At 39.6% G+C, this 15,216-nt stretch overlaps 1 protein-coding gene across 1 annotated transcript; it reads left to right on the top strand.

The window, feature by feature from the left end:
* Window positions 1-125: 125 nt before the first annotated feature.
* On the top strand, window positions 126-10,956 carry mthfs (5,10-methenyltetrahydrofolate synthetase (5-formyltetrahydrofolate cyclo-ligase)). The gene is made up of 3 exons (XM_070909201.1): window positions 126-302; window positions 2,281-2,545; window positions 10,325-10,956. The coding sequence occupies exons 1-3, from the start codon at window positions 192-194 to the stop codon at window positions 10,549-10,551; spliced, it is 603 nt and encodes a 200-aa protein (XP_070765302.1). The 5' UTR covers window positions 126-191; the 3' UTR covers window positions 10,552-10,956.
* Window positions 10,957-15,216: the final 4,260 nt, after the last annotated feature.

Here is a 15,216-nt window from a genome sequence, read left to right as displayed (position 1 = left end):
ATTATTATTATTATTTTTTTTTTTTTTACCGTACTTGACGCCTGTCATGTGTTGATATAGTTGTTAATGTTTAACTTATGGAAAGTTGCATGAAGCAAAATAGATCGCTTCCTCCACAGTAGGCTACTTGCAACCAACACACTTCACGGAGCTAACTGAATCATACTTAAACTTAAAAGTTATCAAGCAGAATGGCCGCCTTGCGTTCAGCAAAGCAAGCTTTGAGGAAAGAAATAAAGCGACGTGTTGCGGCGTTGAGTGACGTGGAGAAACAACGGCAATCTCTAGTCGTTTCACAGAAGGTAAGGGAAGGTTACTGTCAAGATTTCGAAATTATTTTATGGTATGGAGGAGGCTACTAGCTTTGCTTGCTATGACCAAGTAATACAGCAAAAACAGATGTTTTCCTCCTGCCACTCCAATGCGTTTTCCAATTCAACTGAAGTTTAGTGTCGGCCAGCGCCTTAAGTGGGAAATTTATTTAAATAATGTGGTTTTGGTGTTTATAAACCATGCCGAATTGAAACGTTTGTGCAACTTCCCTTACCTAATGTTTAAGTTAAGTCCTAGCAGCTACATAACTGCTGATAATAAAATACACTCTGAAGTTGTCATATTTTTGAATGGAGTCTGGCCTTTGTAACTGCAGACTCGATATGCTCCTTGTCGCCACTATTTGGTGTGGGCCGTGTAAACCTTGTTTACAACATGCAAAGACATTGGGCTCGTTCTAGATGAGCCAGGCCTGCGCAGAATCGATCACTGGCGATCGCTGCCCCAGTGCATGCCGTTTAGATTTAAGTCCGACTCCTAAAACGTTCCCCACTTCATTGATATATACCATACACGTAGACATGCACGTAAATACTCCTCTGTGGAGTCGCTTCCGGTGCAGGCTCCGCTCTCGGGGCACCTCCACTGTCAGGACAGAAGATGCGCACAAAAAATACAAAATAATATCGTGTAGACACTTCCAGTGGAAGCGATTTTGTCCTTGATTTATATTTAATCAATTAGTGTGCATATATATTATAATATTATAATATATTGTCTACGTAGCACGTAACGTGGGTATCTATGCCAGTGGAGCAACATATCGATTCAATAAGTCTGCTAGTACGACAGTATTTTATTTAAATTGGTTATTATTACATTGATTAATTCTGTCAATATAGGACATAAACTCTGTCCATAAAGCCTAGCGACATCAATTCATAGAAAAACATAAAGCTTGAAAGCTTAAAGATTGAACAATTGGAGCTTAATCCTCTCTTTCGTCTTTCTCAAGAAACACACGTTCTCATTCATAATTTCCCTTTGAAGAATAACAGACTAAGGCATTTTACTGCTGTCAACTTCATTTATTATGAAAAAGTGACCATTTTGGATATTTGATGATACTGAAGCTGATGTGTCTACTTATGCTGTAAACCTTAAGATCTTTAGAAGAGATGGAGGGCAGGAATAGTTAATAGTTAGTTGTTTTCTTAAAATAATTTGCCTATTTTCTATTTTGTAAGCCTCAACATCTTATTATGCAGCCTATGATATTTATATGTTATATACACTATTTTGTTGTGTGCTATTACACTATGGTTCCACCTAACTCTTAATTGTCTTACACTTTGCTGCTACTTTACTCACAATGATTTAACTTTTAGACAGTACTGCACTATTGGCTTAAGCTTATGTATATTGCTTAACTCTTGAATTCTTTTTTCATTTTAGCTTCCCTTTTGTATTTATATTTTCGATTCTTAACCACCATTCATTTCATATTTGGTTCCAATTGTCTGTGCTATCTGTCCTTGTGCTGCTGGAACACCTAGATTTGCTTTTGGGGTGGTGAGTCAATAAAAGGCTTATCTTAAAATTAAAATAACTAACTTAGCTCTGTGTTCTTCATGGTATAATCAAAGTGCTTCATTAAAAACCAAAACAAAGCAAAAACTGATTCTACACTTTGAGGAATTACAATGAGGTGCAAAAACCTGTTCACTGAGACCTTTCCTGATCTGTAAACTGACTTCTCCCATCTCCAATAGTAACGGTGTCATTGGGACACTTCCCAATCATTTCAGCTCTAGTATATTGCGTATATTGCATTTATGCATTCACTATAAACTATAATATTAATCAATCAACAAATCATTGTTATTTGTGAATCAATCATGGAAGATAAGAATCGTAATTTTATTTATTATTCATTTTCTTGGTCCATGCTCCTGGGCTCTGACAAAGTCGCTGATTTGAACTTTCTCTTCCTGCTTTTTCTTTTAGCTCTTCAGACACCCCAAGTATGTATCCTGTAAGCGGATTGCAGTGTTTCTCAGCATGGATGATGAAGTGCGCACTGAGGAAATCATCAAAGATGTGTTTAAATGGGGTAAAAGCTGCTTCATTCCCAGATATGAGAGCAGCAGCAGCCATATGGACATGTTGAAGATGAACAGTCTGCAGGACATGGAGACGCTGCCTCTGACATCCTGGAACATTCGACAGCCCGCTGAAGATGACAACAGCAGAGAGGAAGCAATGGCTGCAGGTAAGCACGTACACATGCTCACGTATACACACACATATCATCATCTACAGTCTAGAATTTAAGAGGTCACCCTCCTCTCCAGTGTTATGTTTATACTTTTTTGGCTCTTGCTTTTATTTACAATATAACTTAAGAGATAATATTGGAGAGAATTGTGCAACATGTTAATCAGTTTGGTTTTGATGGATTTGCATTGCTTGTGCTTTAGAATAATTGTGTTCCTGAAGTGCAAAGCACAAGTGCACGCTATTATTATTCCTCATACTTATTCTGCATATTACTATTCTTGCTCTGTGTTTTTTTCATCCTGTATCTAGTCCAGTCGAGGACTATGGTGGCGCAGTGGTTAGCACTGTCGCACGGGAGGTCGCACGGGAGATAAAGCTGGTTAGAGCGGGTTGGGGGTTCGATCCTCCTCCTCATGTCGAAATGTCCTTGAGCAAGACACTGAACCCTAAGTTGCTCCCGATGGAGACCAGCACCTTGCATGGCAGCTCGGTCGCCATTGGTGTGTGAATGTGTGAGTGAATGGGTGAATGAGACTTAGCTGTAAAGCGCTTTGGGAACCGTGAAGGTTGAAAAGCGCTATATAAGTGAGATCATTTACCATTTACCATTTAGTCCCACACTGTTTATCGCACATACGAAAAAAAATACATCAAATCGAGTGGCTCGATTGGGACCAGTGTGCTAAGACTTTTCTGAGAAATTGGCCTAACCGGTTTCATGTAAACCATAAAAGAATGGGCAAAATGCCCACGATTTCCCCATGATTGTGTATGTGGTGAGGTAGAATGTGAGTCACATGACCTAGAGTGAAGAGCCCTTTTCAAGTCTCCAAATGACAGGTGTACCAGCAAGCTCCCCATATGGTCTCATTATAACTGAAGAGAAAAATCTCTGCTTTTCTCCTGTCTCCTTACATTTCTAACTTGCAGCTGTGTCCACATTTTTAACACCACCAACATAAAATCTACATCAGCGTGTTCACAAGGTTCTCCAGGTTCTAGCAATATGTTTATCAGGGTGATTGGACCCACAGTCTAGTCATGTAAAGCAGGAGTTTGAGAGGTTTGATTCTCCATGAAATTAACTGTCTGAGCTGTGTACAGAGTACTGTTGTGAGACAGCACCTCCTTCATGGGCTGTGTGGAGAAGTAACTATAGAAACCTGTGTGTAAGCCCCCCTGCGGTGTGCCCGAATGGCTGCGGGATATCATTGTTTGCATGATCCTATTTAAATCGATCTAAAATAAAAACCATAACAGCTAGAGCATTCATTGCAGCAGAAAACTATAGCTAGTGGGAGATAAAGAATGAGAGAGAGAGAGAAAAATGTTCTAGTTGTAAATTGTTGTCATACAGTGCTCATTGATATAATTTTAATTTCAATTACTGAAATAAACTAAATATGTTAATCAGGTTTTAAACACTAGATGATGTTAGCATAATTTACAACATAAGTCACTAACAGGCGGACTGCGGCCCGAGTCCAGACCCAGACGCTGTCCTATACGGACCCGGACCTATAATCAATAAATTATTAAGGGATTTTAAATTTTTATGGGGTGCTTCTAGTTTAACCAGCGCAGCTTTTCTAGTCTTTACGGCACTGGTTTAGCAGCTCAGGAAACTCACTGATGCTACTCAGCCAATCAAATCTGTGCATTCTAAGCGATAAAAACATTGCGACTCTGAATGCAGACAGACAAGAGAGGTGAGAGGCGAGTGACAGATGATTAGACGAGAAGACGGAGAGACGAGTGAGCGGGAGGAAGAGAAGACACAATTATTTATTGTGAAATTGGTTGAGACTGTTAAGTCAAGATGTGAAACAGTTAACAAAGAAAAACGGAAACTCAAGCTGCTGCTACATTTTATTTTGTTTGTCTAAAATGAAGCACTTCACTTTAAGATGCACAATTTTTCAAAAGCTATTTTATTTATTTATATTCATAAATGCAGCCCTTTTTTTACTAAATGAGAGAAGAACATTATACATATCTACAGTATTATATATCTATATAGTTCAATGTTAAGTGACAATAAATATTATCAAAATGTTTTTGAATTGTACTTTCTTTATTTGATTTGACAGTCAGTTGTTGATTACATGCAGACGTTGATACAACTACTAGACTACTTAAATATATATCACACTAAATCACAACGCAAGTTAGACATTATGATGTTCCGGACCTTTGCTTGAGAAAATTTTCTCTAACTGGACCTCGAATTTTAGATGAATACCCCTGATTTACAAGGTAGATTCCCACTCTAAAAGTCCTTACAGGTTTAACACTGTCGTTGTAACTGGATTACAATGATAAGTAACCTAAGTTACAAACAAGTGTAGCCATTTTGTTCTAGCATTAGTTTACATTAGCTAGTGACAGTACTGACAATCACTTACTCAATGGAAAATAAGGAACCCCAAACTAAAAAGCGATGCAAGGGGGGCAGCGATGAATTAAGGAAAGATTGTCCACTTTCATGCTTTGCCTTTCACGTGGCAAGTGGTTCTTCGTCGTTGGCTAGATGCAACGAGAGAATCCTCCAGTTAGCCGTGATACTAGGGTATGTAGTGAGCACTATGTAAATGAGGACTATGTGGAAGAGAGGGTTTTTGAGTCAGGCTTACTGGTGGTTTGCCGGACTAACAGGCTGAATTCCAAGGTTGCTCCCTCTCTGACTTTTTCTCTCATAAGGTTGGGTGGACAGACCATCTGACCCAGTCCACAAGCAAAGAAGTAGCTGTGGCTATCTATTCCATAGCTATTTGGCAAGATAATTGCTAAAACAACAACAACAACAAAAAGGTTTCCATAAACGATGGTCAGGCTTTGTATTATCTTGTAATCTGTATCTGCCTTACTGGAGAAGCAATTGTTAACAACCTCTCTGATTGGCCACACGCTCTGGCCTTCACCCATTTGCTTGAAAAAGGTGCACCTTATATACACCTCACATATCTTTCATTACTGTAAAAAGTTTGCCATCAATAACACAAGATGACACAACACAATACTTTTATTTTTTTTAAATAATCAATGAAATATGAATAGTCAATGAAACACGCTCCTGTTAGATATCCAGTTTTTATCTTTTTTAGTGGCAGGATTTAAAAAAAAAATCTCACCTCTGATGTTATCAGCTGTATTTCTCCTTTTGGAACCAGAACAAAATGACATTGATTCGCCAGCAGATAGAGCTGTTGTCCCTCTAAAGAGGTTTACCCACTGTCTTACTCACCCATACTGTATGTATGTACTCATTCATCTGACCTCTACATTTATCAAAACATCAGTATCCCTGTACAAGATGAGCTCAAAACAGATCAAGTTTGATCACGGTAATCACAAATTTAAAGACAGACTGCAGTTGAGTTTATGCCACCATTTCTCAATATCAGCCAAAAGACTAATATTATAAGGTCATTAAACCTCTCACAATTCTCACATTTGAGATATTGAAATAAGAGAATGTTTGGAATTTTTTTGTTATAAAATGACAGAAGCAATGAATTATTGAAAAAGTTGACTGTTTTTTTCAACTAACTAACTAACGTCAACTGCTGTTGAGGCACTTCACGTTAATCAAAACTAATGAAATGCTCTTGAAAAATGAGCTGGTCCTGGACAGATGCACAATTTTGTATTCTATTAGTTTGACTCATGTTCCACTCTAAATCCAATTTTCAACTTGATGTTCTATTCCTTACATAACGCTATTACCCTGGTAAATAACAAAAAATATACCTGTATTCTAATATTTAAAAAAAGAATAACATGAACTGTTGATTCACACCATAAACCTCTGCATTTGTTGTGTTGTATAAACTTAAATGATATTAGAACTTATAACATGTGACAACAACATAAACATATGTGATTAAATAGCTCTACAGCTTAAATCTTATGGTATTTATCAACAATTAATTTACATTAGGCTGTACGTAAACACTGGCAAGCTACAGTAAATGTATATACAATTTAAATTTATAGGCTGTATAACTTGACTCAATCACATCTTTTTACAAAGCCTATATTAATGACACAAAATAAGCACCAGCCACCAGCCAAATGCTGGTAAAATATGCAAGTGGCTGGTAGATTTGCTTCACTCAGAAACGGTGGAGAAAAAAGTAAATTTTGGCCACATCTTACATGTATTGTGCAATATTCCACATGCAGGAACTGTCCAAGTGACCAAAGCCCCAAAATGTTCAATATTGAATAAACAGATACATAATTATGAAATAAATCATCACATAATAATAAATTGCGAAAAATATATAAATTTAACGATAGTTTTTCGCAATTATTTAAAGTGGACCTGTTATGCTCATTTTCAGCTCTATATTTTTGTTTGACACCACCAGAGTAGCTTTGCATGATTCACAGTTCAAAAAAGTCTGTATTCATCTAATACTGGCCCTTCATGCATACCTGCAGTTGTTCATCTGTTTGAAACAAGCTGTTTGAGCTCCTGTCTCTTTAAGGCCTATCTTTCTAAAAGCCCACTGAAGCCTATGGAGGGGCAGGGAGAAGTCTCTGAGCCCTGAGCACAGCCTGCACCCCCTCATCCTCTTGCCGGTGCGCTCGATGGCATATGACAGCTACAGTAACATTGACTTGAAAAATGTTACTGTTTATCAGACCACAAATGAGACAAGAATTAGGTTGGAAAAACGATAGATACTGCCAGAGCAGAGTGTTTCTGGGGGCTGGGCCTCACTGATTACTGTACAAAACCACACTACTTTATTCACTGATTTTGGTGAAACTAGATCAAATTTTATGGAGAAAATATGTTTTGGTTTTCCCTCTGATGTCCCCTGGCTGCCCTGTCTCAATTTACGTAGTTTCCTGATGGATAGAAAACTTTATAAAGTAACTGCTAACTGCTGCCAACTGTAGCTGCCGTTAGCTCTGACCACCGGGGGAGTGTTGGTGTTTACATCGCTAGCACAGGAGCTTTGGACGACTGGGAGGAGAAGGCAGCTGCAGTTAGCAGTAGTTAGCGATTACTTTAGCAACAAGTAAAGCCATCTGTCCATCAAAAAACTACCCTCGCTGGTGCACCAGTATTGATACATTTGACATCAACCAGCAATGACTGGTTTGCCAGAGCTGAATGGGGGAGCAATAGAATGTAATAATTAGAATGCGTAAATATAATACATCAATGGTAAATGCAGAGACAGAACTGGTATTTTTGGTAATTTGTTAGAGAACGGAGTTGACGTGACTCTCTTTCTATATTGCTCTGGGCTACGGAAAAACCTGTAGGCATATGCCAGAAGGGGGAGACAAAAGTTCTGCGCTCCGGCTTTAATAACTGCTGTTATTCAAAAACAGGGTTCTGAATAATTTTATGTCCAGGAAATCCATTAAAGGGTGGCTTGACAGTTACAAAGGCTTTGGGCTATTTGACATGGATGCAAACTCACCATTTGTATCCATCCTTTTTTGCTTTGCTTTCTTAAACTTCATTTTCTTTTTTTACATCACAGGCCAGCTACTTCTTTGCCAACAGTCCCCTACTTTTAGAGCCAACTTAAAGAACGAAAGAAATAAAGGTAAAGGGATTATACTGTGTTGCACATAGAGAGATGTAGATATTGCACCATTCGTTATACATTCAGAGATACACTATATTGCCAAAAGTATTCACTCACCCATCCAAATAATTGAAATCAGGTGTTCCAATCACTTCCATGGCCACAGGTGTATAACAGCAGACTGTTTCTACAATGACAACAAATTATGTAACAACAAGCAACGCTCAAAATGTCACTATTAGTAGCCTACGTTTCCTCAAACAAGACTCCCAAGACTAATCAAATAGGTATGTTTTGATGAAAAACTAAACAAAGGCATTAATGAGGACAGCTACGTATTACCTTGCTGTTGCTAACAGCTGTCGTAACTACGACAACAACACGACGTATTCGGCTGAAAGTCGCCAGTTAACAGGGTCACTCATTAAACCAAAACACCCGCATAGGTCTCACCATTTGTCACCTCACCGCGGTACTTAATTGCTGTTCTACAGACCTTACAAATGGCCAGACTTTGGTCTTATTTTTCTTACTTCTTAGAATTAGCATCAAAGCTTCAGTCATTCGATTTGTAATTTTAGGCCATCGACCAGTTCATGGTACATTTAGATCAGTCCAGGTGTATCCGTGTATCAATATAGTGGCACCTTTAATGTTAAACTGCGATTCCAATTCGTATCGGTGAACCTAATCTTTATGTTGTGTAGTTGCTATGTTAGTTGTTTTGTAATGTATAGCCAAAAAAATCAAAAAGCCAGAGATGTTCTGTTAAAACTTTTCACATTAACAATGCGAACAATCTACCTGAGGCCTGTACAATGAATCAGGATTTGGGGTTAGCGAGGTAACTTCAGGGTTAACCCTGGGTTTTCAGGGTTATGACGGTGGTTCACTTCTTACTTCTCACTTCTTTGTAAATCACCATGGTAACTTATGCTGCACACCTAACTTGCTCCGGAGCAGGTTATGTTCGAGATAACAGATCAACCCGTATAAAAACACTGCCTACTGACCAATCAATTCTCTTGGAAAATGGCATTACCAATCATAGAAGATCCTGTGGAGATCTGGGCGCGGATGTGTCAGAGGGTCTCTTGGGGGGGACAGAGTGTTCAGAGACCGGCAAAGCCCTTTGGCTTTCACTAACGTTTTTTTACATGAGAGATATAGTTTCTGGTTGGAAGGAATGACTGCATTTCATTGTGCCTTTGTACACCAATATCCTCCTACAAAAGAGACTTTGAAGGTTTAGAATGTTGTTAGTTAAAAAGAAAGGCTTCAAACAAAGACCACTTGACTATTATGTTAGCGGTGCATCTCCAAGTGCATTGGTTGGGCACCAGATATAGTTGTATTTATATAATTTAAATAGTTTTATACACCGTTGTAAAATATTCTTCAGCTTAACAGCTTCAGCTTCAGCTTATCAACTCCCTCACCAAGAAAGCACAGCAGAGGATGTACTTCTGCTTCCACTGCGAAGGACAAGGGCAGGCTGCAGCGTGCCCCACCGAGAAGGATGCAATGTGCTATCCCCTCAGGACCTGTATGCCTCCAGGACCCTGAGGTGTGCAGGAAAGATTGTAGCTGACCCTTCCCACCTCAGGCACAAACTATTTCAGACACTCCCCTCCGACAGGAGGCTGTGGTCCATCAGAATCAGAATCAGAATCAGAAACTGTTTATTGCCAAGTAACATACATTACAAGGAATTTGCTGTGGTCTGAAGGTGCTATTGTTTTGATAACAAATAAGTAGAATATAAAAGCTAAAATAAGAATAAGAATAAAAATAAAAATAAGATAAGATAAATAACAACAGTGCAGTGACCAGAATAAATTAAAGTGTCCAGGTAAAGTGTCCAGTAGGGGGTGGGTGCCATCAGGACCAAAACCTCATGCCACAGGAACAGGCCTGAGTTGGGATGTAAACACACACCAGAATAAAGGAGGAAAACTCCAGCGGTTAATAAAACAGTATACAATGAATGAAAATGGTCATTAAGTGAGGAGTGCATGTTTTCCATAACACTTTGACGTCTACTCACCAACCTTTGTTTATGTTGAAACTGATTCTGCCTCCCTCCAGAGATCTGTAGATGTCAAAAATATGGACAGTAACATCTTGGACGAGCTTTGGCTGTTTGCTGTCCATATTCACAGTCAAAGGCATTTCCAGATCTTAATCACTGATTTCACTATCTGCTCATTATCCAGGGGGTCTGGACCTGATCCTGATGCCAGGCCTGGGTTTTGACCGAATGGGGAAGCGTCTGGGACGAGGGAAGGGCTTCTATGACACCTACTTGGAACACTGTATCAGACATCCCAAAGGAAAGCCCTACACTATCGCCTTGGCCTTCAAAGAACAGCTGTGTCAGGAAATCCCCTTTGACGCCAATGATGTGCTCATAGATGAAGTCCTGTATGAGAATGATGAGTAGCTAATCAATCACCAGTGGTGGTCCATGAACTCAAAACTGGCTATATTTACAATGCCAAAGTCAGCCAACAGTTTAACCTGGCCTTTCCATTTAACACTAATAGAGTATTTTTCACTGCAGACATTTTGACTTGTTATAGCAGAAGCCCAGGTGGAACCAATAACAGCAACATAGCCTACTTTAAATAAAGAATTAATTTACAACAATTGGTATGGTTTCTTGGTTTTGTTTGTATGGTGTTATATTGTTTCTGAATTTTACAAAGTGTAATGTGTTGATTTACTATAACTGATATTTTATCTTTGTAACCAGGCGATCGGGGACAATACATATATTGTGCATTGTCCCTGCTAAATGAACGATAAATTAATAAAATAATTAAACATTAATGGACAATTAAATGAAAGTAAGTGCAAATAAAGTTTTATTGGGAAATGTGTAGTGTTTTAATGGCTGATGGACCCTGCTGTTGACCACCTTCTATCACATGACTGATCCATAATTACCTCCCATGATCACAAATGAGCCATCTCCAGGACAACTGAGCAAACTAAATCCACTGATTAAAGGGGACCTATTATGCTTCTCCTTATTTTCTGCCATACATATATATATATATATATAATGTTACAATGTCGGATATTCATATTAAACATTGTCAAAAATTCAAATGAGGTAAACCTGTAAAAGTAATCCCTGTAAGCAAAAAGCTCAGGCTTCAGACTGCTCTGAACACTACTTTCTTTCAATGTTTTCTTTGTACTTTCTTGCCAAGCTGACGTCAGATAGGCACAGATTTCTTTATATAGTCATCTGCTCCAGGCACAGCAGTGACAGCACGCTTACAAAGTAGAGCTCCACCCGCTCAGTCTACACAGTCTAATTTATTTGGCTGCTCTGCTCAGGATTACTCAGTGTTTTGGAGGTTGTTCAGTATGTCTCGCAGAAAGTGCTTTTTCGGTTGTGAAGGAATGTTAGTTTCTTGATGGACAGATGGCTTTACTTGTTGCTAAATTAATCGCTAACTACTGCTAACTGTAGCTGCCATTAACTAGTTAGCTGTACAGCTAGCAGTGCTCTTAGCCATAGATATACATCTATATCTATCATACCGAAGTTTTAACAGGTTGTGTCCAGAAAGTGATGGGCAGTGACTCTGGAGATATAGTCCTGAATGGAGGGCAGGTTGACATCAATTACTTTTTCTGTCCGTTGTAGTCTGTACCTGTCCTGTTTGGTGGCTGATACAAACCAGACTGTGATGGATGTGCAGAGAATAGACTGGATCAGCAGTTCGTGGGACAGATTGAACTTACTGTTCCTGCACAGAAGTCCACTGTTATCTCCAGTTTTTAGCATGTTCAGCTCCAGGATGTTATGACCGCACCAGAAAGCCAGCTGTTCAACCTCCCTTCTGGATGCAGACTTATCACCGTCTCGCATGAGACCGATGACAGTTGTGTTGTCTGCAAACTTCAGGACTTTAACAGACAGGTCTCCTGAGGTGCAATTGTTGGTGTAGAGGGAGAAGAGCAGTGGGGAGGGCACACATTGCTGGGGGGGGGCTCCAATTCTGAATATTATTATTGATTTTTTTAAAACAAGTTTTAACGTCTCTTGGATGCAGTCTGATGAGGTAAGTGACATATTTCTCCATAGGGAACAAATTATATAAATATACATAAATACACTACTCACAATAAGTTAGGGATATTGTGAGAGACTCAGTGGATGTCATACATACGGTGTTTGTTTCACTTCAGAGATTTTTGGGATAGGGAGGCAATTGTATTGGGGTGATAGACACACCTCATTTTGTGTTTTCCACGTAATGGTCTCACTGTGTACAGTGTGCCTTACATATTGGGGACAATACCAAAAAATACCAAAAGACAACCCTTTTCAATGTGGCATCAATTTCAACATTCTGTGGGTATAAAAAGCTGGTATTGTCAGTAAGTCATTCCAAGTTCATCATTCAAACAGCCATGAACACACGACGTCACTTAACGGACGAGCAGCGCCACCTGGCCATAGCGCGCCTTCGGGTCGGTGGCAGGCAGTCAGATGTTGCTTGTGAACTTGGTGTGTCTCAAAGTGTCATCAGCAGACTTGCATCAAGACACAGAACTACTGGCAGAGTTCGTGACAGACCCAGGAGTGGAGCCCCACGAGTGACAGACCGCAACGATGACCAGTACCTAAGGACCTATGCACTCAGACATCGTTATGCAACTGCCACACAGCTGCAGGCCCGTTTACGAGATGTGAGGGGTACTAGGGTTTCCAGACAAACCATTCGCAACCGACTCCACCGCTTTGGCTTGAATGCCAGACGACCATTGCAGGTGACTCCACTGACACCAAGACACCGCTGTGAACGTTTGCAGTGGGCACAAGACCATGTGACCTGGACAATGCAGCAGTGGTCTACTGTCCTGTTCACTGATGAGTGTCGGGTCACCTTGCACAGAAATGATGGTCGTCAGCGTTGCTGGAGAAGGCGAGGTGAGCGATACGCCGAGTTCAACATGGTCCCCAGGGTTCGCTTTGGTGGAGGAGGTGCAACAGTCTGGGCAGGCATCACCAGTCAGCGCAAAACAGATTTGGTCATTGTAGATGGCTCAGTCACTGCACGTTCTTACCTCAGAGACATCATAGAACCCATCATCATCCCCCAATTCCGCCAGCACACCCCCAACTTTCTGTTCATGGATGATGATGCTCCACCACATCGTGCCAGAATTGTCACAGCTCGACTTCAGGAAGTCGGAGTGCCTCATATGGTATGGCCAGCAATGTCCCCTGACCTGAACCCCATAGAGCACGTCTGGGACCAGCTGAAGCAGAGACTGGATGATCGTACCCCACCCCCACGTGTCATGGCAGAACTGCGTGTAGCACTTGTGGAAGAGTGGAACGCATTGCCTCAGAACAACATCATGAGGCTAGTGAGGAGCATGAGACGTCGCTGTCAAGCTGTCATTGCGGCAAATGGTGGAAACACCAGCTACTGACATTGTCAATTTTTGTTATTTGGGGCTATCCTTGTTATTGTCTAAATTTTTGGGGTAATAAATATCAAACTAATGAAAATGGTGTTTCTTCTCATTCATTATTAGTAATATCAAAGGGAACTTTTACTTATTTCATTAAAATTCAGACCAAATAGGACAAGCACTCATGTAAATAACAATATCCCTAACTTATTGTGAGTAGTGTATATATGACAAAATATGTCACTACATACTACATTCTGTATATAGTCCTATGTCTCAGTAACAGTGCTTAACAAATTTATTAGACCACTTGTCATAAAAATGAGAAAACACAAATATTTTAGAAATCTGTCAAAAACTTGTTTCAAACTAAAAATTGTATTGTTATTTATTAGGCAAATAACAAACTGGAACAACTAAATAGTCCTTATTCGCATATATTAACCAACAATCTTAATATTTTGTATGACCTCCTTTGGCCCTGATAACAGCTTGCATTCTTGCAACCACAAAACACATTTTCTGTTCAGGAATAATAATAATAATAAATAATAAATAATAATGTGCTTTACTATTTTTTTCTGCTTTTTTGTAAAACAGTAAATTTGAGAATTCATGGATAACAACAATAATTATATTTTAGCATTAAAGATATCATTTTGATTAAAGAGCTTGGCTTGCACATACTGGTGGATTAACCATTACAGAAACATAAAATATTTTGGTCAGCAATAACAGCAATACTGTTAAATTAGGGCAGCGGTGGCAAACACCTTACACTGGGTGGTGGTCTAATAAATTTGTAAGCACTGTATATATATATAGGCAGTTGCCTGTTTTGGTCACCAGGTGGCACTGTTGCGCTGTCTGCGCCGCAGCATGTTCGGCAATTAACGCTTTTTGTCACTTGTGGGACACCGTAGTTCTGAAATGTAGTCCGTGTAAGATGCCATGTTTTTCAAAGTTTACTTTGTATAACCCTGCAAGGTAGGCATAGTAACGGCGTCCTGCATTATCATCGTATATCAGTGCTAAAACCACTCATTTTGCAAACTTGTTCATGCATATTGTTTATTTACATGACAGGCTAAAGTCCGCTGTTGTTTAAAGTGTTTAATTAACTGTTTTGTTACCACTTGATGATTTTGATGAGGTGTGACTATGAGTGTGGCTAGCTGCAAACAAGTATATGTGTGTACCGGGCAGGATGTTTTATGTTGGTAGTTTATTCTTTTCAGAGGTGCTGTATTTAATTTAACGTGATGCTAATATAAATTTTTATACATGTTATTTTCTTAATGTTAATTGTTTGAGTAAGAGATTTATTTCTTTTAAGTTTTTAAAAAGTTTACTTTGTATTGCCCCGCAAGGTGGTAGGAAACCGGCAACCGAAATGCGAAATAAAGTGCAGTCCAGGTCTCAGCCACAATCTTGAATCCTGCGTCTGGTGCCTCCTTCTCTCCGCACGACACTCCACTCCACACACTAAAATACACAACGCAGAGTCCAGGGGAGGTGCAGAGAGTCTGGCAGCGGGCGTGCAGAGGCAGTGGGTTGCACATGTATTTATTTAGCCTATATACTTAAAGATGTGATGTACATACAAGTCACCATATATACTCATATATACTTCATTTGTCCACTGGCTGTTTTCTCCTGCCTAGCA

The sequence above is a fragment of the Enoplosus armatus genome, chromosome 1 (genome assembly GCF_043641665.1).
Source record: "Enoplosus armatus isolate fEnoArm2 chromosome 1, fEnoArm2.hap1, whole genome shotgun sequence".
NCBI classification, from domain to species: domain Eukaryota; kingdom Metazoa; phylum Chordata; class Actinopteri; order Centrarchiformes; family Enoplosidae; genus Enoplosus; species Enoplosus armatus.
This window is presented reverse-complemented; position numbering and strand designations above follow the sequence as displayed.